General features: G+C 45.6%; 1 protein-coding gene across 3 annotated transcripts; it reads right to left on the bottom strand.

The window, feature by feature from the left end:
• Window positions 1-31: 31 nt before the first annotated feature.
• On the bottom strand, window positions 32-26,412 carry LOC102696093 (matrix remodeling-associated protein 8). 3 transcript variants are annotated; one of them, XM_069183721.1, is made up of 10 exons: window positions 25,307-26,412; window positions 19,070-19,096; window positions 16,825-17,127; window positions 15,034-15,135; window positions 13,899-14,354; window positions 5,196-5,354; window positions 4,911-4,941; window positions 3,988-4,064; window positions 3,276-3,377; window positions 32-1,590 (listed from the first exon to the last, which is right to left on the bottom strand). In XM_069183721.1, exons 1-10 carry the CDS (start codon window positions 25,353-25,355, stop codon window positions 1,565-1,567), a joined length of 1,332 nt encoding a protein of 443 aa, XP_069039822.1. In that variant the 5' UTR covers window positions 25,356-26,412; the 3' UTR covers window positions 32-1,564. The 3 variants fall into 3 exon arrangements, with proteins under 3 accessions (XP_069039822.1, XP_069039823.1, XP_069039824.1); XM_069183722.1 differs by having other exon boundaries at window positions 3,276-3,353; window positions 25,307-26,411; XM_069183723.1 differs by lacking the exon at window positions 25,307-26,412 and adding an exon at window positions 18,339-18,405 and having other exon boundaries at window positions 19,070-19,090.
• Window positions 26,413-27,810: the final 1,398 nt, after the last annotated feature.

Here is a 27,810-nt window from a genome sequence, read left to right as displayed (position 1 = left end):
CTGCAAGATTCAAGGGTTAATATCCACATAGTTTATAATGCACTGATGTATCCTCATTTATTGTAAAAAGCAAGGCATGTATATTTTAAAATAAAGGTTCAAACAATGGTGTACGATCCAAAACCCTGTAATGGTAATTACAACATAATCTCTTCTCAGCATTGCCCTTCCCTATGTAATACAGAGACATCCTATCCAAATACACAAATGTGACTTCAGTTTTAACTTCTGCATAATGCATAGACTTAACCATTTTGATTCATGGAAGGAATGGCTTGCTGCACGTTACAGCTTTGCACTGAATCCATCTAAAGAATGTGAAATTGGGGAAAATGATGTCCTGGGACAGAAGCAGCAGCTAATGTAAGCAAGCTCTGGCCACTCTGAAACTGGCCTGGTCTGACTCCAGACTGTGGGCTTTGAAACATGACTTCCACTGTGCCCCACCCACTTACAGCTCTCTCTCAGTCTGATTCCAGCAGATAAAATTCTAACTTTCTGATGAACAAAGGCTTTGACCTTTGCCTTCTTATTGGCTTGACGCCTTATTTTATTCATTTAAAAGAAGCCTGCCCTACTGCCCCACGCACAGTGGATAAAAGGGATTGTGTATTTCCTGAAGCAGTAAAGACAGAAGATGTTTTATACAGTGAGGCAGAGTTTCACTGTTTAGAGGTTTTTCCTCTTTTTTGCTGTTTTTCCATTCTCTTCTTCTGATCTGTCTTCAATTCCTCATCTCTTTCTTCATTCTTTTAATTGCACGAAGCTGACAGTCACCTTTCCCTGACTATAATGGAGCACTAGTGGGGTTTCAGAACGGATTTAGGAAATATTGCTTTATTGGTCTGTAGGGAGGTGGCTCTCCAGATGTCACCCTAGCTCCTAAACTATTACAGCTCTTGGAAGACGGCTGCATCATCCCAGTTCTGGACAGCACAGGGCGCACAGAGCCAAGAGTGGGTTAGGCACACTACAGAATCACCCTTGAGATTACCTTCTGTTTTCCATAAAGTTCTATCCAGATGAGCAGAAACCTACCATTATACCGTAGCTACATAAACTGTCAAGGCACAGCCTGTGATGGAAAAGCCAAAAAAGCTCTTAGATTGGAGAACAGATGCCCAATGAACACTAGTAAGCAGTATGGGAGATTATTTTTTAAAAAGTACAGTAACTCCTTTACATTTCTACAGTGCAGCAGTTCTGAATTTCTACTGCTAAGAATATATTTCTATGCAGCTGAATATAGATATCGATCTTCTATTAAGGCCTACAAAAATCATAAATGATCTAGATACTGCCAATGCATCCAGTCCGATGCTGATACGTCTATGAAATGAGATTTACTGAATAGAATTCCACAGAAAACAGAGCCCGCACTTGTAGCAAAAACAATATTCCACAGTGAAATGATTCATAAATTGCTTTTTTTTTTTGCTAGATGAGTTGAGTAGAAAGCTGGTGCAGTACAGTGTTAAAGCACTAATACTCCTCTTCCCTCTCTCTGTAGCCTCAGACTCGCTCCTGGATTTTGCCCTGGGCCAGCCAGCGGCATTCCCATCTCTCACTTCCAGGACTTTCTCTCCATCTCTGCGGGCAGAAGGGAAAGAGCAAGAGAAACGATGGTTGGTGCAAAGAAAAACAGAGCAGGGGAGACGGCCAATTCTGGTCCCTGGTTTATCTGCTGGCTTTCCTTCTGGCACGGCTCTTAAAGAGCTAAAGATGTTTTATTTTTGGCTGACAGGGGAACTGCAGTCACAACGTCTCAGACCGGTTATTAAATGTCAGTGACAAAATAAATAGAAATTCGGAATGAAGAACAAAACGTGGTGAAAGTCGCCATGTCGTGAAAAACCCCTGGTCTCGCAATGGGTCAGAGCCAGAGTTTGGGAGAATTGTGATGCGAGCCTGACCCTTCCTGCTCACTAGTCTCTGTAATGAATAAGGTAACAGGATGGACGAGCAGATACATACAGGCTGTGCAGCAGACATTCCACCACAGAAATGTTCCAACATGATCTGCACGCAGAGTTAACGAGTCCGTTGTATTTATAGGCAAAACAGTCTCAAAGTGGAGAGCAATATTTCTATTGGATTAAAAGAGATGTATTCACACACCTGCTGGTTGACAATGTAATAAGGCCACTTCACATCATTGGAAGTTTTGTTACCTCGTTCTGAGTTGCGGAATATGGTGCTATGCTTGCATGAAAATTAAATCTATTTTGAGATGTAAATTGGAGATTTTAGAAGTTGCTGTGTACATTTTACTTTTATTGGGGTTTGAAATGTACTCATCAGCCATGATTCTTTCTAACCCCCCCGATATAAAAATAGCCTTGCAGCTCCCCTTTAATAGGACCAATTTAATGGCTTCTCTCAGCTCTTTCTGGTGCTGGTGCTTTAAAAAGAACTTGAACCCTTCAAAATACACCAGACCTCTGGTACCAGAGGTAGATACCCCTGCCACTTAGTACTAGACTTCGCAATATAACACATACAGAAACAGCATACCTCTTTCATTCATAGCATGATAATCAATGCATCTCAGGTACATGTCTTTGGGAAAAAAAACATTTCTATTTTGCCTTTAACATAAAAATATGCCTTTATCCAACTTGCAATGTATTGTTCTCTAATTTTGTCATTCCGAATTTAAGGCACCCTGCAATCACTTCAGTGCCATACAGTAAGTGCCAGGTTAAACTCATCTACAGAATCTACATAAAGTTCATTCTTTTGTTCCATAACCAGACTGAGCAAACCACACAATCGAATGAGCTCCACACACAAATGGGACCATAGAGAGGTCGACATCATCAATCTGCCACCTGCGTGGGTGTCCACCACAGCTCACAGGCTTGGAAGGACACTCCCTGGCCATGACAGTGTCTTCGCCGAGTGTGACCGATTTTAGAAGCAGCTAGTAACTGAGGAACAAATGCGGTGTCAAGCTTGGATAGGTCTGGATAAATGCCGATTTAGCCTCTTCCAAGCTGTCTCATCAGTTGGTCTAATTATGGGAATAGAAAAATCCTGTTCTCCGAGAATTCAGGGCTTGTACAGTGGGAAGCAATTGCGAAGGACACCATCGTCTTCATCTGCAAAACCTCCAAAAGCTGCAATGGCCTCCCACTGAGCTTCCTGGCTCTAATTCACCATGTGAAGACATCTGCACCTACAGCTCCCTTGATGGGATCCCTCATGCCTGCTGGAGAAACCCAGTCACATTTACTCTTCTGCTCCTTCAACAGGGACTCTGATGACGCTATTACCTTTATCCAGGTCGATCACTTTGGCGGGCGGGACTTTGGCCAGCTCTGCCTTCTCCTTGAGGATATTGTTCTTGTAGTCTGAAACGGAGAGGGACAGTCGTGCTGTTGATGAGGAGGAGGTTATTATTAATATTTCGTTTAGTCTGTGCACCATTTGTCATCCCAAACAATCCCAGAGCACTTTACACACTGGAGGGGACCCATTTCATCCACCACAGCGTGTAAACTGAGGGCGAGGTCCCTTCAAGATAAACAAAGCAGCTCTTTGCCATTTCTTTTCCAGAAACCCCCCCCCCCATCTGAAAATACGGATTTGGAAAATTCCCAGCGTCAAGACAGCGTTAAGAGGCATTTTTGACTATTCTACGGTATATCCAATGTGTAGCGTTTTTAAATAAATGTTGTTGTAACTCCACATTGCAGTTTCCTCTCACAGGCCAAAGAGGCACTGGCAGGTTAATTGGCTTCTGGGAAATCTTGCCCTGGTGTGCGTGTGTGCGTGTCTGTGACTGTGTGTCTGTGCTCCAATGGACTGGACTGGCGTGTACCCTGGCTCTGGCTCCCTGGCTCTGGGTCCCTGTAACCCTGTACTGGATAAAGCAGTTACAAGATGGATGGATGGATTACCCCACACGGCTTCCACAGTTCCCTAATCAACCTAGTCCAGGAATCAAAGCGATGTCACAGCTGGAGTGCAGAATCTCAGCCTTACCCAGCCTGATCTCCTCGTGATTGCAGACTTTCAGCTCTGTGGCGTCCATCTCAAAGTCATTAGCAGCCATCTGGCGCCTGCAGGTTGGAGAACACAGAGGGGCTCAGCTTTTATTAGAAACCTTGAGACCGCTATAAGCACTGCCTCCTTCTGATCACTGCCGATGTCTCCGCTGAGAACCCAGCTTTTTTCCCTTGTTTCATTCATGTCCTCTGTATCTAAGAAATGAAAGGCTCTGGAATTGAGCCCAAGACCATACAATATAAAAAAATGTTATTTTTTCATTAACTTGGTAGTTTGATCAATGTCATATTCATAAAGTGTTTTCACACTACTGATCGTCTGTATTATTATTATTATTAATAATAATAATAATAATAATAATAATAATAATAATAATAATAACAATAATCAGATCAGCTTGATTCATTAAAATAAATAAATAACCTGATTAAGACAGTGAATATGACAAAACAGTATGAATACCAATATCTTGTTGGCATTGTCATTAATTCCCAAATATTAATCCTAATCAGACTAATAAGGATACGAAGGCACAAGACCAATTGCTCTGAACTTGCCGTTCTTCACTGAATATATCTTTGCTCACTGCTCAGGCAGTAAAATCCAGAGGCTGCAGTTCATTCCTCCCACAGGAGAGGGAGGAAGAGGGTGTTTATGTGAAGTCTCCAACCCCCTAAACATAAGCATGCCAGCAGAAAAAATGATCTGATATGCAGTAGTTTTGTTTTGAGTTAAAAACACCATCACCAAAATACCAGCTGAATAGCTCTACTAGGAAAGAACATCTGGAGAACATTTTGAAAAGGTAAGTGTTTCCACAGATGGATTTCCAAGTAAAATCCTTGTAACTCCAGTCCTGGGACCTGCAGGGTGAGGTAGGAACAGCAAAATATGCTTACCGCTCAGATCTTCGTAGATCATACTCCAATCCTGAAAACAAAGATGAGGACATGTCAGTTCAGGACAGGTTTAAACGTCCGAAAACACTGCAAACAAACACAAAAGCAAAACCTTACAAAAATGGACACCTAAGTAAACAAACATTGTAAGCAGAACTCTTCATAATGTCAATAAGACAAAGGTTTGATGGACAACTCAATGACACAGCAGGGAAGCCAAAGCACACCATTGTACAAAAGGATCTGCTGGCATGCCCTCCTCACAGGCAGGCTGGAAAAACAGACCTTTCCTTCGGCATCGTCGGGTGAGGATGATGATTGCCGTGGCAACGAGGACCAGGAGGAGGAGCGCTGCCAGGATGTAGCCCATCTGCTGCAGGAAGTGACCTCGATTCTCTGGGAGAATAACATTGATGACACGCGGCACCTCCACCATGTTGGACCCTGAGACCGGAGAAACAGTTCTGTCTCACACAAGTGTGCAGTGCAGTCACAAACTTCACAATGCTCTCAAAATCTAGGAAGCCCAGAAGAACACAGCTGTGAGCAGACATGGCTGCTTCTGCATTCTTAAGTGTCTACAGTTTGTTAAAAGTCTTCATCGGTAGCAGACAGGGGCTGCTAGCAATTTATCTGGCTGATACTCCAAACGTGAAATGATCTATTGTTCTACCCACACCTTTTGGTATCCATTCATGCAGCTGGGCTTAATGGAACAATATGTACCTAAGAAAGGGCACAAATGAGAAGTGGCCACTCATTCCATCCAGGCCACTTGGCTGCTCGTAGCTACTTGATCTGAGGATCTCATCCAGCCATTTCTTGAAAGATGTCTCTGGATCAGTTTTAACGGTGTGACAGGGTAGCTTGTCCCAGTTCCCCTCAGCACTTTGTGGGAAATGCTTGCCTACTGTTCTCATGTAGTTTTACTTTCACATAGTTTCCACCTGCATCCTCATGATTTACTGTTCATTCTGAAGGAGCCCTTACTCCACATGATCATTTCAGTAATCTTACATTTAATTAACATTAGACATAAGTCTTACTGTGTGAAATTACTGAAATGGAAATGAGAGTTTTAATAGTGAATCATTCTTAACTGTTTCTCAATATATCTTAACATTCTGTTTATTTATAGCTACACTATATCATCTAGAAAATGTGAATGATGTGTCAACATCAACACCTAATTATTATTTTTAAGGAACTTCTTCTAGCTCAGGATTTCTCCTTTTGGATTTATAATTCATGTTTTTACTTACTGTATGCAGTACCCTGCACTTGTCTAATTTATAAGTCATCTGCCAGGTATTTGCCCAGTCTTGAATTTGATCTTTTTGAATCTCCTCGGCATCTTACTTACTCCTGGTTAATCTTCCTATTTTAATATCATCTGTAAGCTTCACTAATTTACTAACTAAAACAGCATCTATATTTCTGATGTAAATAAGCAAAAACAGTGGTCCTAATTCAGTTGAGGTGGATCACCCCAATTAGAGGTTTCACCCTTTATCTTTACCCTCTGTTTTCTTTCCATTAAGCTCCTTTCAATACAAACACACGCTACCTGGAAAGCCTCCTGTCAGCAAACTAAGAATTAATCTTCATCACAAGCCTTCTATTCGTGTTCCCATTACCCTTGGAGTAGCATCTCTTGTACTCTTGTCTATTGAGAACAATCAATAGAATATTAACAGGTCCTAAAGATTTATCTGAAGTGCATCTTGTATCCGATTCTGGATATAGGTCATGTACCTTCATACAATGTTAGCACAATCTGTAATTTGAAACCAACATAACTGATACTTGACAGCTCTACCACCTTTTAGTTTGGTCCTGTCAGATCTGATAAGCTAAGCAAAGCTGGTTCTAGTCAGAACAGAGATGGGAGACCTCAGTGAAAAATCAGGGTGCTGCCCAAGGATCAGTAAGTAGCGACCTTCCCTCTGGACCACAATTTCCACACCCCAGCATGCAGACAGGAGACACTGGGCTGTAGGAGGTGCTGTCCTTAGGATAAGACATCCACAGGAGGTCCTGATTGATTGGTCATTACAGATGCAATGCCATGTAAGAGCAGGTGTGTTAACCCCAGAGTCTGGGCTAAATTCCACTCCACTTGACCAAACTAGTCTCCCTAAAGCTCCTCCTTCATTCAACAAGTAATTTGATTTCTCACTTCTCCTCCTGATCTACTGTGGAATGAGGAGAGCTGCAGGACATCACCTTTGAGTTACTGCACTACAGTGGTGGACGAGGGTCCTCTCCTCCTATGTATAAAACACTTGGCTTTCCTTCAGGATATAAAGCGCTATCGAAATGCAAGGAATTATTATTAAATTTCCAGAGAGGAGTCCACAAGCCTAACCTCAAATGCAGATGATACACTAATCAGCTGGTTCCCTGTTCTTGTTTCCTACAGCTTGACTATGTCAGTGAACCCCAGAGTGGAGGAGGGAATGGAAAAAAAAATGTTTTTGTGCTGAAATGAGTTCCAGACCTGAAGTCATGCAGAGATTTGTTTTCCTGGCATGAAAACACAGAAGGAGACGGGGCGAAAGAAAGAGAGAAGGGGTGGAAAAGAGAAAAGGGAGGTATTGGGCATTGTTCCGCAGGCTGACAGTGCTATTTTTCTTTTTTCCTCTCTATTCAATATGCTGCACAAGCGCTCCAGCACCGTTTTTCATTTTTAAAAAACATGTCAGGCTATTTCTCCCCACCCCATCCACCACTCTCCCTTCTCTCCAACTCCAAGGCCATTACAACTTGAGACAGCAGCTGGCAGGAAGTGATGTCACAGCTCTGGCTCGTGAAGGGCGCACACATCAAACGAGGGAGAAAGTCTCTTAATGAGACGCAAATGTCTGCGGACTGCTGAGCATGCAGGAAGCAAAAGTGCGCAAAACCGAGAAAGAATGAAGACGGAACGAGCCGAGGATAGGAAAAGGGGAGATTTGTGAAGAGGGAGAAAGGAAGGTTTTTTTGGGGAAATGTCAGAGATTGGCAGTAAGTTATCTGCCTTAATTTAACTGAACACAGGTCACAGTATTGCCAGGTGTCAAAGCATTAGCTATGTTAAGAGCCTCTGTATTTATGTGGAAACATCACAAATTCTGGACTAGTGCCTGAGGAGATGACAGAGAGTTTAGAAAGACAGGCTGACTACATACAAAACAATACATAAGGCATCGGACAGACACACACATTAGGCTGTCAAAGAGACAACATTTAAAATCAACACAGACCTTAAACACTTCAAACTTTAACAGTACTCTACTTAAACCTACTCGCTTGTAACCAAAAACCAGGCATTGACTGAAGACTGACTTGTGACGGACAATTTCTGAAACAGAACTTCAGAGATGACAAACTTTTCTTTTGCCAAACATTTCTGAAGACATGACCTCCCACAACCAGACTTAGGCAAAAATTGAGTTTTTCTCGATTCTCTGACATGGCTGGTCACAATTCCCATAGTAATGAAAACACGGAGGTGTGTGCTTTATGGACTTTTACTGCTCTTATACATCACAACAACCTCCCAACACACACACATACACAGCTCCATGGCTCAACTGTAATTTGAGGGCGATGCAATAAAACCATAAGAGATGAGTCTGATTATGTTGGTTTCAAGAGTTTTTTTCTGAATACTGTAATCAGCCCGTCATGGCTGTTCAGAAAACAGTTATTACGCTGCACCTCCTAATTAAACACTCACTCGCTGTTGTGTTCACATCTCCATTCAACCTTTCTTTCCATTTTACAATGCAAAGAACAGGGGAAAAAAAACCTCTCAACAAATTACAGACTACAGTGTCCTGGCACTGGCCATCACGGGCAGAACTAACAATGACCTTCATTTTCCTTTCCTGCATAAGACGAAACTGACATGTAAATGAAACATTTGAAGCCTGCACCCTACATTTGTACCCGAAATGAGTTAAATCTGCTCACTGATACCATCAGTTTCATTATGCAGTCAATGCTATAGTACTGTATGTCAGGCAAAACTGGATTGGAATACAAAGGCTCAATGGTATGCAGGCTAGTCCAGAATACTCAGTCTGTCAGGCATCCCTAATGGGTAAAATCATATGGTGGTCCCATCCTTCATCACGGATATCAAGGATCCAAATTCTGGTAATTGCTTCTGTTACTTCTGTACCTTAATGCAAACATCCAGGCTGCAAGACAGATGAGAGAAATGGTCCCCTGTGGGGCTGTCTGCTTCTGTTCGCACTGCAAGCATCCAACAGCAACAAACGAAGAGCTATGTTACAATGCACAGGATGGACAACAGCAAACAGGAATGCTAAAGGCTCAGAGGCGCCGCTCAGCCCCCAGCCATGGGGTTCATGGTTTTGCAGTGGTGGCTCTCAGCCAGCTGAGTGGAAAACCAGCTGATCTCATTACCCAGAAACCAGCATGCAAACGCTGGGCTAGGGGGATCCCGCTTGCTTTCTGAGGAGAAACCTTACAGAGCTGTGACATGAGAAAGAGACGGGGCAATGGGTCACTAATGTAGCTCACACTATCACAAAATTGCCCCCAAAAATGGCTGCCTTGTTTAATTCTTAACACTTTAATGCTGAGATTCTGACTCTGCTTGCTGTTCCAGGCGTACAGCTCACAGGTAAGCTCAAGGGCTCTGGGTAGAACATGCCTTCAGACCCCAGAGTCCTGAAAACATCTCAGGCACATTTCCAAGTCCCTAAGCAGCACTATGCTGCAAGACTGGTCTTCAAATGTTTCTTTCTAATGCGATCTTCATGAATCAAGGGAGTGACAATACTGGAGAAGAGAAGCTGTTAAATCCTGTTTCTTCACACATGCAAGAAAGAGGCAGACTTCAGAATTACCAGTCAAGGCAACAGTCTCATTCAGAGCTGTAGGAACCAGTCAGGTCCCACGAGGTTCCCAGGAGGCACACAGGAGGGGGCTCTCTTTCCACCTGTCCAGCAGGACGGTTCTCGTGGAGAGGGGGGCTCATCTCCTAGTCAACATGTCACTCACAGAGGCCTGAGAACAGGCCATTGCCTTCAACTCAACTCCCTCCCTCACTGACTTACAGAAACCCTTCTGAAGCACAAAACTGGGAGCTTCTGAAGGGCCAGGAAAGGCGCTTGCTCAAAGCACCTACAGATCGAGGCATCATCAGCAGGAGCTAGGGCTGTATCATAAACCCACTGACTGGAGCTTCACAAGTGCCAACACACAACTGGCTGAGCCTGGCCAGTGTCCAGTAAGCTTGAGTCTTCCCATGGTAACCTGCGTTTGCCATGCAACTGCTTCACCTGCTGGGAACCTGTCCTCCTTATATTTGGTCCCATTTATACAGCAGGGCATTTTTACCGAAGCAACCTCCAGCAAAAGTTGGCTCAAGTGCTCAAGCTGTGACCCACCTGGGATTTGAACCCACAGCCCTCCAGTTATGAGTCCAGAGCTTCCTGTACCATGCAATGGAGCTCAAGGTAGGGGGGGACCTTGCCTGTACTGTCTGTATTTTTGCTGAGCAGGATGTAGGCTGCATCAGTAAGCCAAGCTACTTAACAATGGTTGATTGCAAGATGCAAATGAATAAAAATGGGAAAATAACTGGCTATTTCAAATTTCAAAAAGGAATTTAAAAAAAAACAACCACAAAACCTCCGCACTGGCCTATGGAGTAGGGAGCCCAGACAGAGGACAGGGGGGACAGACTGAGCCACAGTCAGAGGGACAGGAAGAAAATCCTTGGTGTTGGCTGGGAACTAAACCCCCCCCCTACCCAGCCCCCCTGGAGCGCTCTTTCATGTCTCACAGCTGGCCAGATGTTGTGCAGATGCTGACAAATCCCGCTTCCTGCTGATATCGCCGTGAACAGCGCCAACGCCAGCAAGCTTGGGAACAGAGATCTGTTCATAGGCCCCCTCGGGCTTTCACCCCACACCCACAAACCCCTCTTTTTTTACCACTCCTGTGCAGGGAAAGGGCAACAGGAGCCTTGTGATGAAAGACACACGTTGCTCGTTTAGTTAGATATCCGAGGTCCTTTCGTAAGTGTGCTGGAGGCAGCAAAGCTTAATCATAAGTTTAATCGCTTGACTGCTCGTTAAGTCTTTGCAAGTCCCTTTGGTTAAAAGCTTATTGTTCAATGATCCTTATTACTACTCCTGTGCTGTCTTGCCAAAATATGTGCAATATTTTCTATAACATTCACCACCTTAGCAAATGGCTTATCTGGATCTCCAACAGTCTGTTTTTGAAATATTTAAGAACATGCTTTTGCTTCCACACAAAAGTTAGTTCACTTTTTTTGAACTCCAACAAAACTCTTGGCCGAAATCCCAGTTAACACTCTAAAAACTATCTGCGGGCAGGGTTCAGTTTTTCACTTTACTTTTCTTGTTAGGCTACACAGTATGAATAACAAGGCTTTGTGAACAAATGCTGTTGTTCTTTCGTACACGAGAAGCCCCCCATTATGCATTACTGCAGACCCCCAATGGCTAGATCAATGGTGGACAAGTGAGAAATATAGTACATATATCTTTTTCCACACCTGTTGAGGATTCTGCTAGACTTGCATTTTTAAATATTTACATTTTGTTTCCTGGAGACAGATGGAGCAGCACTGAGGACTTGTTCCAAGGCTGGGGGGTCAGAAATTGCACCCAGATAATACTCATCACAGTCGCAAATTAATTGCGAAACTATGCAAGCATCTGAAAAGGAGTTAAATTCCCCTAATCACCTGAAAACGAAAAAGCTTTACATTTTCAGGTGATATCCACAGCCTCTCTCGCGCTGCCCTGAGGCTCTGGTTTAAAACAAGCCTCGTCTCCTGCTCCTCCCTCTCTTGTGGATAGAAGTAATCCCCTCTCATCCAGTCTCCTTTTCCTTCTCTCCGTTATCTGACATAATACAGCTGGCTGTCCTCTTTGATCCCTCCCTCCCTCTCTGGCTCTGGCACGGAGTTCTTGTGAACTCCCCTAAACCCACCGGCTGCTCCACTGTTGAAGAAATGAAAGGAAAGAAATCCTGGGAAGCAAGGAACAGCTCCTTGGACTTCACTTGCATTTTCTTGAGCAGCAAGGGAAATTATCTTCAGCCTCTCTCTCCCCCCCCCACCACCCCACCAAAGTCCCAAATCCCTTGTTTTTTTTTGCTGTGCCGCAGAACTGTAATCCCAGACAGAGAAGAGGTTATCTGATTAACGGAGAGTGTGGGGTGAGGGAAAGGGAGAGCCAGGGTTCGAGAAAAGAAGAAAGAAACAAAGTGAGGACAAGGAACATGGGACAGAGAATGCTGGTATTAAAATTGCAGGGAAAAAGCTTCAATCTAGAGAGGCAGTCATTTTTATAAGTGTTCCAGAGTTTCCCTGTTCTCTTCGGACGACATGCCCCCATTCCTCTCTTCCTCTACGCTTTCCCACAGGGAGGGGAGGGGGGGAGGCCTCTGTCTGGCCCAGAGAAATGCTGACTTTGCGGGAAGACGTAAATATCAAAACACACAGATCTAATCCTATAATAACAACAGAGGAATCTGAGCCCCACTCTCTGTCTCCTTTCAGGCTACCATCTGAGCAGAGACCAAAACAGCTATCAGGAGAAGGAGACTCCTGGGAGCATCAGATAGGGAAAAACGGGGAAAGAGCTGTGTGACGGGGAGATTCATGCAGAAATGTTTAGGGAAGGTGGGAGGATAGAGAGAGGGGAGAGAGAGAAGGAGGGAGGAGACTGGGTGCACTGTCTGAAAGCATGCGACTTTTCTGAAAGTGCGGGCGGGTTTTTTAATGAAAACCCCTGGCACTAGACTCACGACTGGAAGGTTCGAATCCCTGCTGCGCACACTGCTGTTGTACCCTGGAGGGAGGTGCTTTATCTCAGCTGCTCCAGTGGGGACCTGCACTGCTCAGGGGATAAAGCCTGTGACAGACCAGCTATCCCCTTCAGGGAAGAGTCCGTTTGAGCCTATGGGGAACTGGGATGAGCCTCTAGACCCGAATCTGGGCTTTACCTTCATCTTTCCTCTCCTTTTATATCCTCAATCCTCTTGCATGTCTCCCAAGAGAAGAAAAGAGACAGAGCCTGTGGGATTTCCAGTCTCCTGTGGCCTGGGTCTGACGTGTGTGAGATTGAAAGTGGAGGCAAAAAAACACCTTCTCCTTATATCCTCCATTCCCTTATATACCAGAGATCTCTGGGAATTAAACCTAAATTTAGGAAGCTTTTAGGTCAGCATTCGGCATTCCTGTCCTGTCAGGATGAAGCTGATACAATCTGACACACTGGCTACACACTGCTCTTCTTGGAAATAAAAAAAGAGCTGACAGTCCAGCAGTTAAGACAAACTCCACTTTTACCATAACGTTTCTAAGAGACCCTGAGAAAGCTACTCCAGCTCCTTGTGCTTCGGGGGTTTAACTTTTAGAGCAGGTTAATTCCTTGACCTCTCTATCCTAGTGTGCTTCTACTGTTCTGCGCTATAAGGCCATAGACTGTTCTGAAGATGATAACTGTAAACTTCATCTACGCAACACCAGACAGTACATTTGTGGCTTTGGAAAACAACAAGCCAGAGATGTAATCTCTGGAGCATAAACGACTGCATTACTGCTTTCTTTACTTGGAATGCAGTAGGTATCTACAAAAAAGAGCTGTGTGAAATGACAATGTTGATTCCGATCCCCTGAAAGCATGCACCACTACCTTCAAACTTCCTTTCCTACATATAGTAGGTTAGCTTACCATAGGACCATTTCTCGCTTTTGAATGCGCCTTAGCTTAGATATCAATCTCCTGCAGGACAGCGTGTGCATTTGGGTCTGCATGCAGCGGCACGACCCTGCTACTCCGTACGATTTGTTTGTGTTTGTGCCTGCTCCGTTTTGTGCAGGGTGTTTTGTCCCCGCCGCTCAGGTCCGCTCATGTCAGTGCTGGTGCCAGCCGGAGCAGTGCAAACTGGTTTTCCGTCCTCTTCTCCCACGGGGGGGGGGGGGCTCACCTGCGTCATCGCTGGGGAGGCTCCGGGGGGCGGCGGTCTGCTCGGGGGGCAGAGGGGGCTCCACGCTCAGCTGGTAGACCCTCCTCTCGTCCAGCCCGCAGTAGTGGTGGTGCAGGTGGCAGGAGTACAGGCCCTGGTCGGGGGGCTGCAGGTTGGAGATGGTGAGGGAGAAGTCGCCCAGGGAGAAGGCCTCGTCCGAGATGTTCATCTTGCGGCGCAGGAAGAGCGGGCCGTAGTGGCGGCGCTCCCCCGAGGCGTACAGGTCCACCAGGCGATCGGCGCGGTCGTGCCGGACCCCTGGGGACTGCCGGTCCCAGTGCACCACCTGCTGCTCCTCCTCGCTGTGCCCCTCCGTCCACACGGGCCGGCGGTTCACGCAGGGCAGCGCCACCGTGCTGCCCACCAGCACCACGAACACCGCCTTCTCGCCGTCCCAGAAGCGCCTCTCCTTGCGGGCTGGAGCAGAGGGGAGAGGAACTGTAATAACAATCCTCGCACTTAGACAGCGCTTTTCGGGACACCCCACTCAAAGCGCTAAGGGAAATGGGGATCCCCTCCACCACCGCCAGTGTGCAGCCCCACCTGGATGATGTGACAGCAGCCAGAGTGCGCCAGTACTCTCCCCACACACCAGCTCTCAGTGGGGAGGAGAGCAGAATGATGAAGCCAGTTCAGAGATGGGGATTATTAGGAGGCCATGACTGGTAAAGGCCAGGGGGAATTTGGCCAGGACGCCAGGGTTACACCCCTACTCTTTTCGAAAAACACAGGAGAAACCTGGGATTTTTAATGACCACAGAGAGTCAGGACCCTGGTTTTACATCTCATCTGAAGGACGGTCACTATACTGGGGCATTAGGACCCACACAGACCGCGGAGTGAGCTACCTCTACTGGTCCCACTTACACCTCTTCCAGCAGCAGCCTTAGCTTTCCCAGGAGGTCTCCCATCCAGGCACTGACCAGGCTCACGCCTGCTGAGCTTCAGGGGGCTGCCAGTTATGAGCTGCAGGGCGATATACCTGCTGGCACATTGCCCTGCAGAGAGACTCCACAGAGGAAGACGAGGGAGAACTGGACAGGAAGAAGGGAGAGAAAGTACTGTGGGGCGTGAGGCAGAACAGTGTTGATCTTACCTGACTTGGTGACGTTCAGCTGCACTTTGGTAGATTCGTAGAGGTGGCAGTAGTGGTGGTGCAGGTTGCAGGAATACATCCCCTTGTCGCTCATTGCCACATCTGTCCAGGCACAGTGCAGACAGTCAGAGAGACAGAGTGTTTTTGTGGTGGTAAGCCTGTGTTCTGATCGTTTTTATTTTTCTGATTGCATCAGATAGTCTGTTATTGAGCTGGCCATGGTGTCAGTGAGCCAGGCAGTAACTCATCAAGTCATCATTGTCAGTCAAACAGTTGGTTAGTACACAAATGGATTACCTTGTGTTAGTCTGTTTGGCATCAGGTTAGCCAGTGTTAGTCACTCTGGCAGCAGGTTAGGTTAGCCAGTGTTAGTCACTCTGGCAGCAGGTTAGGTTAGCCAGTGTTAGTCATGTTGGCAGCAGGTTAGATTAGCCAGTGTTAGTCACTCTGGCAGCAGGTCAGGTTAGCCAGTGTTAGTCACTCTGGCAGCAGGTCAGGTTAGCCAGTGTTAGTCGCTCTGGCAGCAGGTCAGGTTAGCCAGTGTTAGTCGCTCTGGCAGCAGGTTAGATTAGCCAGTGTTAGTCACTCTGGCAGCAGGTCAGGTTAGCCAGTGTTAGTCACGTTGGCAGCAGGTCAGGTTAGCCAGTGTTAGTCACTCTGGCAGCAGGTCAGGTTAGCCAGTGTTAGTCACTCTGGCAGCAGGTCAGGTTAGCCAGTGTTAGTCACTCTGGCAGCAGGTTAGCCAGTGTTAGTCGCTCTGGCAGCAGGTCAGGTTAGCCAGTGTTAGTCATGTTGGCAGCAGGTTAGATTAGCCAGTGTTAGTCACTCTGGCAGCAGGTCAGGTTAGCCAGTGTTAGTCGCTCTGGCAGCAGGTCAGGTTAGCCAGTGTTAGTCACTCTGGCAGCAGGTTAGGTTAGCCAGTGTTAGTCATGTTGGCAGCAGGTTAGATTAGCCAGTGTTAGTCACTCTGGCAGCAGGTCAGGTTAGCCAGTGTTAGTCGCTCTGGCAGCAGGTCAGGTTAGCCAGTGTTAGTCGCTCTGGCAGCAGGTCAGGTTAGCCAGTGTTAGTCACTCTGGCAGCAGGTCAGGTTAGCCAGTGTTAGTCACTCTGGCAGCAGGTCAGGTTAGCCAGTGTTAGTCGCTCTGGCAGCAGGTTAGCCAGTGTTAGTCACTCTGGCAGCGGGTTAGCCAGTGTTAGTCACGTTGGCAGCAGGTTAGGTTAGCCAGTGTTAGTCATGTTGGCAGCAGGTTAGATTAGCCAGTGTTAGTCACTCTGGCAGCAGGTCAGGTTAGCCAGTGTTAGTCGCTCTGGCAGCAGGTCAGGTTAGCCAGTGTTAGTCACTCTGGCAGCAGGTTAGCCAGTGTTAGTCGCTCTGGCAGCAGGTCAGGTTAGCCAGTGTTAGTCACTCTGGCAGCAGGTTAGGTTAGCCAGTGTTAGTCATGTTGGCAGCAGGTTAGATTAGCCAGTGTTAGTCACTCTGGCAGCAGGTCAGGTTAGCCAGTGTTAGTCACTCTGGCAGCAGGTCAGGTTAGCCAGTGTTAGTCACTCTGGCAGCAGGTCAGGTTAGCCAGTGTTAGTCACTCTGGCAGCAGGTTAGCCAGTGTTAGTCACTCTGGCAGCAGGTCAGGTTAGCCAGTGTTAGTCGCTCTGGCAGCAGGTTAGCCAGTGTTAGTCGCTCTGGCAGCGGGTTAGATTAGCCAGTGTTAGTCACTTTGTTGGCGGGTAAGTCAGGGTTACTCACTTTGGTGGCATTCTGTCCAGTCCCTCTGTCAATATGCTAGCCTTCCTCACCTCTGATGATGAGGGAGAAGTTGCCATCACTGAAGGCAGTCTGTGGTATGCTGACACGGCCCTGGTTGTAGCCATTGTAGATTCGCTGGTCGCCGGCAGAGAACATGTCCAGGATGCGCTCCGTTCTGAAATCCGGCCCCACGCGGTGCAGATCCCAGTGCACCACACGCTGCCGGTCCTTCAGGCGGTCCTGAGTCCACACCATGCGCTGACTGTGACACTGCAGTACTGCCGCCGAGCCTGCGGGGGCGCTGATGTTGTATGTCGCCACCACTACGCTCTCTCCATTACTCTGTGCCAACGCTGAGAGAGAGCACACAGTTGCATGTTGACAGCATAAGGCCTTCATGAGAACACAGAACGTGTATGAATAGAATACTGTGTGCATAACAACACAAGAAACATTACATACAAGAAGAGTCTATTTGGCCCAACTAACCTGTTTGGTCAGGGAATCACCATGTACGTTTGTGTACTGTGTGTACAGATGCACAGAACGCAATGTGTGTGTACAGTTGTACAGATCACAACGTCCATGTGGCTGTACAGAGTGTAGCTTTTGTGCAGATGTGTAGATTACAGTATACTCTGCATGTGAGAATTGAGTGTTTTTGAGCAGATCTTAAAATAGTTGTTTCTGTTCACTTGTTCTTCATAAATGAATAAACCTGGTCATTTTCCAAAGGCTTGCAACCCAATTTAATGTTGCCTCACAAGTGATGACATGTAAGAAGTCCTTTTTGCTAAAGCTTTGTTTTCTAGTTGGATGTTTTAAGATGAATAACTTCTTTAACTAGGCCCTACAAGAAGTTTAATAGCTTAGAAGAACGCATTTATCGTAACACTTTCTCCTTTGCCTTCACGCTAATATCCCTTCAGAAATGGGCACTCAAAAGTGCAGTGTTTATTATTAGGAAGTAAAAAGCTCTGTGTTCAGCAAATCCATTACTGCAGCAGATGCTTCACTCATCACTGCCATGTTTATAGTGACAGGAGTATGGCACACGTTGTCATCCACAATGATCTCCAAGTGGGACCACATGGATACACTCTTCTGGGGCTTTATGTGACGGGGCTCTTATTGCTTCTGCTTGCAGTGTTTAAAATTCCACCGTGCGTGTGTATTTCTGTGTATGCTGTAGTGATAGTGGGATTAATAAACTCATTAAACCAATGTGTGTGAGGCAGGAAGGGGGGAAGTTAGTCACCTTTGAAACTGGCATGTCAAAGGGATTTTTGTAGTGTTTTTCCAGTGCTAATTGGATAAGCACAGAGGTCAATTTTATGCAGCAGCGGGGGCATTTTATCTGTTAAAACCAAAGAGCATAAACCGTAATCATCTCAAAGATAAGCAGCCTGCCTTCCACCCAACTGAAGTGGGGTCACTGTTGGCACTTCTCAATCCTCAAAAGGAGGAACATATAAACCTAAACTGCTACATAAACAGAAAACGAACACTGTGCCTTTGGCAAAAGAGGCAAATATGTCAATAAGTTTAATCCATGCAGTAATACATTTAAGTAGGCAGCTGCGTCAGCATGTGTCGGCTGCAAAGGAACAGGTAGCGGGGCTTATTCCCTGCTGAAAAGAAAAGAAACACAATGTTTCAGCTGTGGAGCCTTCTTCAGGTGTCGTCATTTAAGATTTTGTGTCTTATAATTAAGAATTGCCAATTCGTTTGTGTTATACCGCCCCAATGTCTGCAATAGCCACTTGCATGTTTTATGTGTCTCAGCTCATGGGCTACGAACCCGTGCAAAAGCACACAGGAGAGGACGAGGCAGTGCAGGCGAACGCCTCCAGTCTGCCCCCTTCAACGTGTCACGGGGAGCACTGCCCCCTGCTGGTGGCTGCAGGAGGGGCACATTCCTCAACATCAGTAATGCACCCCAGCTTTGTTGCAGTGTCGCCAAGAGCCTGTCTCACTAAACCACCCCAACCCACCCTCGGCTTCGCTCAGCCGATTATGTGCCTCTCGGGGTTCCAGTCAGCTATTGTCATGACCCAGAACTCGAACCCATGACGCCTGTATTGCTTGATGGTCCAGCACCTTTACCATCGAGACATTCTGAAGGCCTAGAGAACAGGTTTCAGCAATAGCAATCCTGCTATTGATATGTGGTTTTGAATTTAGCAATCCTGTTTCAAAAAGCGTTCATTTAATCTGGGGGGCAGTTGACCACAGTGTGTTTATGACACAGTGATCTCTCTGCAGGCGCACGGTTGAGGGCAGTTCAATACTCACCATTTACGAAGAGGAAGGCTGCCACCACTGAAACACAAACAATGATATTTTGTCAGTGCAACACGCTTCACAACATACCACTCTAAAAAAAACACCTCAGCACCAGTCAGACTGAGGACTGACAATAACACAGCAAAGACTGCAGAGGCTGAGGGTCTAATCAGCATCATTTCTACCACATTCACTCCTCTCCTAGTATCACATCAACATCTCCTTTCAACTGCACAGCATGACAGAAACCTTTTAAGGAGGGACTGTGGAGCTTGAATAGTGGCAGTTAAAGCTTCTGCTGAATCAAGAAATGTCTTGAAGATGCAACGGTAAAAACTTTACTTATTTTGCATAAAGTGCAAAAGATGTACTTTGAAAGTTCTTCTTATTTAACTGCAGACACAAAATGACAAAATCCAGCATTCAGAGATTGATTGTGCTTTGCTAAACCCCACCAGTCCTGCAGTCACACCTTACCTGGAACAAGGAAAAGATTTAAGGTCTGAAGCCTGCAATGAAAATCACAGCAGAACCACTGTAAAGTAAAGTCAGACCAGTTGCTGCTATAATGCCATTAACTCAAGAAAGTAACCCATGTATAAAAATGTAATTTTATTAATAATTATATGTTTAGGATCTTTATCTTTTGGTCTACATTAGGCCAAAATAGACAATGTAAACACTATAACACACAAATACAGAAAATATTTGCAGTGTGATATTATTTCCTTTTCTTATTCAAGCACTTTAAAACTCACCCTCTCTTTAAAATATCAGGCTTATATGATATGAGTGCAGCACCCAGCAAACAAACAGACGTGGGACCGTGGGGAAAGTGTTGCTGTGGACTGTAAGGACACACACCAGACATCATTGGTGTGCATCAGAGAATGCATGTAAGGCATCATGGACATGAGCCACTCTGAGTCAAACAAATGTGCTCCTCGTGGTCCCATTTATACTGTATGCATTTAATTGCTGCAAGGTATGGAGTTTTCGCATTCCAGTTTGCGAACAGGCTGGCTAACTTTAGGACCACTCTCCTTATGTGGGTAAAAGTGATGCAGTAACTTGTGTTGACACAGGACATCTCAAGACGAGCTGTTAGTGCTGCAGAAATAGCACACAGACGTACTGCTTGAGCAGCCAGCAGCAGACTGTGTTTTTTTCCTGATGCACATAACTGAGTCTCCTGAGGAGCACAGATGTGATTTACTGCAGCTAAGAGAAGAACATATCCGCTAATAGTTGACTGTGCTCTTAGTCTATCACAGCCAGTCCAGTCTTCCCCTAGTTCTGCTCCAGGTTGGATCACTCCCTACAGCCTGTGTATGTTAATGACAGCCCCTCAGAAACCCACCCCATTCATACTGTCATCACGGCTCTTTGGCTCAGAGAGTCCTTAACATGATGTTTCTATAAAGGCTGGGATACTGTGGTTTTAACTCTGCCTCCTGAAGAGCACAGATGTGATGTATACAGCAGACACACACATTGCAAACATGTACAACCTGCACATTTTCTGTGCAACTCTTAAAAACAATCTACGATTTGCCACCCATGTTAATTGGATAAAACAATATTCCACATTGGTTAGCAACCAAATGCATCAAATAGCAATCATTTTCCATTACTGCAGCCTCCCCGTATCACGTTTAATTAAGGGAAACAATTTTTCAATGAAATTAAGAACTGTACCATTATTTTTCAAAGCTGTGGATTATTGCACAACATTACGACTTCTGTATTTCCTGAACTTTATCTCTGCCCCCCGAAACCATCAACTTGACCTGTGTTAAATGCAGTTACCCAGAGGGAATAGTAAATAACTAATTTTCTAACTGCTGCCTTGCTGGGAATACTAGACACTGATTGCCAGCCATTTTACATCTGTACTAGGCTGCATAACTTGAAATTATGGGGCAATTTTATGAGTGGGGAGAAAGAGCTTGTAAAAAAATAAACTTGTCCTGTAATTTTCTCTTTTGCATTCCATGCAAATACACAATAGCTGACTCTGGACTTCTAGGCAGAGCTAAAGCTGCAACCAGCAGCATTAGAGCTGGTTTAGCTGATCACCAGAGCCATATTGTCTCAGGTCAGATGACTCAACTGCTGCATGGTAAAACTTTCTTCCCACAAGGCTTCTGGCCAGCTCAGGAGTGGCAATTGCTCGAAACAGAAATTAGAGATATAAGAAACTTCCAAAATCAGTATAGAGCATGTGTTTTTTTAAAGAAAGCCTTAATGTACGATTTGCATGCAGACTCATTTTTTCATGCATCCCATCCATCCATTTTCTAACCACTTCAACCAATGCAGGGTGGCAGGGAGCCGGAGCCTATCCCAGCAAGCAACGGGCACAAGGCAGGATACGCCCTGGTCAGGACGCCAGTCTGTCACAAGGTCACGTAATATATGAAAATAGTAAAAGCACTTTGATTATTCTAAGTGTGTTGTCAGTCTTTTTTTATATGCAAGTTCCCAAGGTTTAAAGATTTCTCTTTATTGCAATAAAGATGCACTTCTTGGTCATATTAATAACATAATCACAAGGAAATGGATTCATTTAACATTCTTCAGATCTGCCACTTGGATTTGGAGTTGAACATGCCTATAGTCATTAGTACATTGATATGTGCCCCATTGAGTGTTCTGCCTTGGAAGGACTGCAGACCCAGTGCATTCTGGACTTTGGAGTCTTGTACCTCCGGAGGCTTGAAGCCATTGTTAGGGAAGTGCTGCCCAGTCTGCCATGCTTAGCCATGCCCACATTGGAGAGATTCAGCATCTTCCTTGCTGAGCACCCAAAACCCTGTTGAGCAGAGAGACAGAGAAAGCAAGGTAAAGCACAGTAAAAGCCAGGCCAAGCACAAGGACAAGAGTGGCAACGACCAAAGCAAGGAGCAGAGGGACGATACAGGGTTGAGGGGTCTTGAAAGCAGGATTGAGCGAGGCAGATTAAAGCGCGCTCCAAATGTGGACAGATTTGTTATTTGGGATTACCACAAGCATGGCGAAGCTCGGAACAAGCTTGAGAAAAGCCCAAGAAGGGATCTGCGTGCCCTACAATAGAAGCCATACCCATAAGCAAGCAGCTTTGCCATGGGCTAAGGGTGAGTCTCTCAGATCGACACCTGAGTGTGAGCGTGGGTGTGTATGAGACACAGGAACAGGAATGTGCTGAGTTAGTGATTGCACGGGTGTGCGTCTTTGCATGCATTCACTTGTGCATAAGTGCAAAATAATCTCAAGAGGGTGGAAGGGCTGACACTCTGTCGATTGGGACTCTTGCAAATGAAGTTTTGGATGTTTTTTGACGATTCTGGGGGGATCTGGAGAGTGGGCCAATTAATTTTCTGCCGAGAAGCCTAGTGGAGGTTCCTGAAGCTGCGGTCTCTCAAGTGGTCTGCAAATGACCTGGCACGGTGACGTCTGTTCACAAACAGCCCCATGTGCTGATTGAGCAGTCACACACACACGGGACTTTCTGAACAATCTTCCCCTAAAATTACACAGCCCTGGAATTGTGACCGCTTAGTACACAACGTATGAGTCAAAATGACTGTACATCCGAATGAAAAAACAAGGTTTTTATTCAAAGGTGGGCGCTGGAATTCTTCCACTTCTCCAGACACACTCTTCTAGTTTCTCTTCCTTTTTCCCTTCTTCCTGGTCCCTGCTGCGATTTATCTCCCAGTTTATCTTCACCTTTGTTATTTCTTCCCAGTATGATGCCCTCTCTTCCCTCCCCTTACCTCTGGCTCTGAGTCCTCCTAAACTCAGTCTATTATTCCCCATCGCTGCCATCTGTTTCTCTCAATCTCCTCCATTCCCCCAGCTCTTATCTTGCTCTCTTTCCCCGTTGGATTTCCGACAGTAATGAGAGTCCTGACAGCAGTAATGACAGGAATGGCTCTGCATGTCGACCACACTCCTAAACAGCACAAAACCACAGCGTGATTCACCATGAATCAATCACTGTATCAAGACCCCAAAAGTACACATTAGCGGGACCTGCATTTGAGACAAACAGGAGACGACTCATTCTAGAGGCATCCTCAACTGGTCCCCATGCCCGACAGCCGCCCCCACCCCCTAACTTCAAAACACTGCCATAAAACACTCAGCTCAAAGCTGGGTGGTAATTAACATCTGGACACCATTTTCAACTTCCTAGCCCCCCTAATTGTATTTTGGCACTGCTGCAGATGTACAGTTTTCTTTTTCGAAGCTCGTCCCGCCTGCGTGGTAATCCTTTACGCAAAAAACAAATAAGAGCGATTGGTGTCCACTGAATTCATTTCTGCCATCTGCTGATTACTTGACGGGGCGTCTTGCGCAACTTGTAAAATCCGTCCGCTGTTCTTTTACAGCTCCCTATTGCAACACGTTTTCCTACAAAGCCTTTCTGAGATGACACTGGCAATGCACATCTGCTCTAAGAATTACGAGCCAATTGACCAATCTGTGTATGATACAGCAGTGTCGAATGACCAGTAGTGGTGTTTTGCTCAATATTACAACAAAACAGCTCGGATGGACACTTCTCCTGGTTCTCCCTGTTGTGTTCTTCGGTCTCTGTATGAAACGTTTCTGAGAGGGGACTGTAAAGCAATTAACAAATCCCCCTTCAAAACAGAAGCAGCTTTTTGCGGACTTTGTAGGGGGAGAACAGTTCACATAAATTGGTACACATCCAATGGCAGGACCTGCAAAAGTCATCTGACTGGATGGAACTTGATTTTTCAGTTCCTCTAGGGTTTTCTGTTACCAAAGGCCAAACATCTGCCTAGCGCCAGACCCATAGACCACAACTAGAGAGGGGCCTTGCCAGATAAGCAGATTTTTCAGTGTTTCTCAACACTCCACTGGATTTTATAGTCATCCGTGTACAGTGACATAGTAGTCCAACTGCTAAACAAGCCACCACAGACCTGCCAGCACTGAGCGCTTTACTCCTATCAAATCAAGACTTTGACAGCCTGATCATGTCGTCCTCGGTCCAAGGTGTGGACTTTGTCTTGCTTGGGCTGTGCTGGCGATAATTTCTTACGCCTGACCCCAGCACAGCGCCCCCTTTCTTTGCCAGGCTGTAACTGCCAGACTGGTTGGTCTACCTGGGATCGCTAGCTGGGATACATTCCACCAGTTACAATTACAAAACGAACATAGGATCTCGAAAAGTAATCAGCAAAATGCACTCTCTCTCGTTGTTTGAAATAAGCACGTTTTTTTATGAAGATCAAATTTAAAAAAAAGAATAAATTCAGCTGAAATTTGAAGCACTATTTTCCTGTCCTCGTCACCTCTGTTTTTATTTCTCATGACATCAACATCAATATAAACTCCTCGTCATTCTCAGACCTCGTACTTTATCTTTTATTCCAGCTCACAGATACGAAGAAGTTAGAAGTGATTAATTAGGTTATTACAACTGCGAGTGCCGGCGATGTTGTTAGTTGCATAGTATTCACTCACTCAATATACTGAATACCAGCGGATATTTGTTGAGGAAAATCAAGCCCAGTATTTTGTAAACACAAGGATTTTAGATACTTTCTGAACCCGACTGGGATTACACAGGGATGCTGAAGCGTGTAATTCAGTGCAACTGCTTCAGAAAGGCAAAATATTTTACGATACAAAGTATGTGGTCGTGTATACACGTTTTTATCTGTACTGTAATACTGCTGCGTAATATCACGGAGTACTTACAGTAATACTAACAACACCTAGGGCTACTTATAAACAGCGGCGAAAAGAATGTAAACATAAACTGGGCAAAGTAAAAACATTTCTTACAGTAAATATTTCCTGTTTGTTTTCCCGTTCCAAAAAAACTGCCATTTTACAGTCTGAATAGGATATACTGTATAGCAGCACTGACATTAGAGTGTACTATGATAGCGTAGTACGAAAATAATAAACTTCAACAATTATACAAACTTAAGAACCGATTCTTTGTAATATTGCTGCTCACAGGTTACAGATTAATTTGTTTGGGCTTCAATCAGTAGCCTAGATTTTTTTTTTTGGGGGGGGGGGGGGTACTTATTCATTACCAACTCCGAAAACTGTTTCTAAAAGATTTGTTTCCACGTCTGCATGACAGCCAAGAACAACAACCACAACGCTGATTCGACTCTTAGCTCAATATTTTAACCTCTCTGGATAAGGTTCAAAATAATAAACAATACTGTCAATTAATAACAATACTCAATGCAAACGCTAATAAAGCCTTACCGTGACAAAGAAGTAGGTGAACGAAACAGCAGGCTCTTCTTGTCTCCATATCCAGGTCGTTAAATCTTTAGTTTTTAAAAACGGGGTCAGAAAAAACCTGTCGGCCACAGAGCTGGTGGCACGCACCTGAGTACTAGCTGTTTGTCGACCCGCAACAACAGCAGTAATGAGCCCGAGTGGTTCAGTCTAACTCTAAGACAAGTCCCGACTCCACCCGCCTCGCCCCGTGCGTTAAAACTCCGCTCCACCGGAGCGCCTCCTCGTCTGGTCCCCTCGCTCCCCTTCGCCTTTGCTTTCCGGCTACTCGACGCCTCTGCCCTCGCCTGTTAATCACCTTCTCGTCCCTTCCCCCTGGCTATGTCACTCAGCTCTCTCCGTCTGTCCGCGTCAAACCCAGTTGTCCCATACCCCTCTCTCGCAGCCCTGTCGTCTGTTATTTGTCCCTTTCTCCAATTCTAACCATTAAAAAGGCTTTTAGTATGTTAGAAAAGCCCAGCGAAAACCCCCACTGCGCCAGCACTGCTCCGTCTACTGGGTCGCTTACTTCTTCCTGCGTCTCCTCACTACCCCCCAAGAAAAGTTTATTTCCGAAGCAGATGTTTTCTCTCCAGAAGGCTGAACCGTCTCAAACCTCAACACTGTTTGTTCTTCGTCTGTTTTTGGCGTAGAGTGTCTCTCTCTCTCTGTGTATGTGTCGGAAAACCGAACTTCTAAATTAATCTTTCTCGGGTTTCCAGGAGTACTGCTCGCACACCGCCTCCCAGGTGTTAGTGCTGTTTAACCCCCACTCCACCTCAACTTTTGAGTATGATTTTAGCTCCCCTACCCCTCCCAAACAATATCACAGCAAATACTTGTTTTTCCCAGTTTGAACCCAGTCCAACCTTCCTCCTTTCTTCAACAACACGGCTGCGCATATTTCCCCCGCTCAAGTTGTTTTGGTCATTTCATACTCAACCTCTCCTTACCACCTCTTAGTATCTCACCAGACCCCCGTTTCTTTTAACTTTTTAACACTGTACGTATAGCTTTTTTTTGTTTCTTTTTTTTTCTCCCCCAACCGATGCCGTCAAGAGTCGACTTCGAATTGTGCTGACTTGGTAGGACACGGTTTTATACCGACTCCGACACCCCCCTCCTAAACTCGTGGTCCGACTGAGACTCCCCGCTACCTTGTTTAAATAGGTCAAGGCAATTTTCAGCATCAAATTAAAACCAGGCGAAAACACACAATCGCTCTCTATCCCCCTCCAGGTTACTAAGTAAGCACCAATTTATATGTCGCAGAAACAAAAAGAATTATAATTGGAGATTATATAAAATTATACGAGGTAACACGGGAGATTGGGCCATTATAAACACTCAAACGACTGAATGTCTTTTTAGTTATGTTCAAGGAATTTGCTCTGGCTTCCGGTATTAAAAACCACTGAAGGACTGGAAGAGATTGCAGACTGACTTTGAACTGTACCAGGATTTCGCTTCCCTGACTGAGCACTCCTTTTTGTCTGCTGGTCTTCTTTCTAAATGAGCTCCTAATTAGGCTTATAGAACCGTTCATCCAACTAATTGCTTGAATTGTGATGGTTTTCTGGCACTCGGTTCTTCGTTTGCAGAAGTAAATTAAAACGCAGCAAAGAGGAACCAGTTCGGTTTGCGCTCACCGTGATTCAGTAATATTGCTGCCCTTAGCTTTCTACACAGCTCCAAAGCAATAATCAATAATCAATTACTGATGTACAACTGAGTGGCACGGCGATGCTGTGGTGACCATTGCTGTCCCACGGCATTAGGACATAGGGTTCAGTTCTGGACCTGTGGTGCTGTCTGCGTGGAGTCTGTAAGTTTTGCCTGTGTTCGTGTGAGTTTCCTTCGGGTGCTCCTGTTTCCTCCCACAGTCCAAAGACATGCTTGTAGGTTAATTGGCTTCTGGGAAAATGGACCCTGGTGCGTGTCTGTGTGTGCCCTGCGATACACTGGCTTCCTGTCCAGGGTGCACCCTGCCTTGGGCCCGTTGCTTGCTGGGATAGGCTCCGGCTCCCCATGCAGTACTGTATTGGGTGAAGTGGTTAGAAAATCGATGGATGGTTGACGTACAAACACAGGCTGGAATGACACTTGGTCAGGTCAAGTCAAGCACTCCCATTTTAAGCACCTTCGGTGCTTCACAGGCTCATTGGATAAACTCCCCAATTGCACCAGTTAAACACGTCTTGGACGCCAAACCACTAAAGATAAATAAGAGGACATCTGAAACCCCAGCACCTGACGCAAGCTTCAGACTCATTCTGGACCCTGTGCTGCCACTGGAAAACTCATCTAAAAGAGGCATGACTGAGTAAAGAGTTCAATGAAAGGTGTGATATGCCTTGTGAACCAACCGAGCTTCTTTTCAAGGGGAGCAGAAATCAAGAGACGCACTGATCCATGTGTAACTCTGCAAGACGATTTCTGTTTTGAGGCCAGCGAGAGAGCAGCAGGGGTGCAGCTGTCTGCAGTCTGTC

Source organism: Lepisosteus oculatus, chromosome 25 (assembly GCF_040954835.1).
Source record: "Lepisosteus oculatus isolate fLepOcu1 chromosome 25, fLepOcu1.hap2, whole genome shotgun sequence".
In the NCBI taxonomy this organism is placed as follows: Eukaryota; Metazoa; Chordata; class Actinopteri; order Semionotiformes; family Lepisosteidae; genus Lepisosteus; species Lepisosteus oculatus.
The sequence above is the reverse complement of the archived record's forward strand: the minus strand, read 5'-3'. Positions and strand labels throughout refer to the sequence as shown.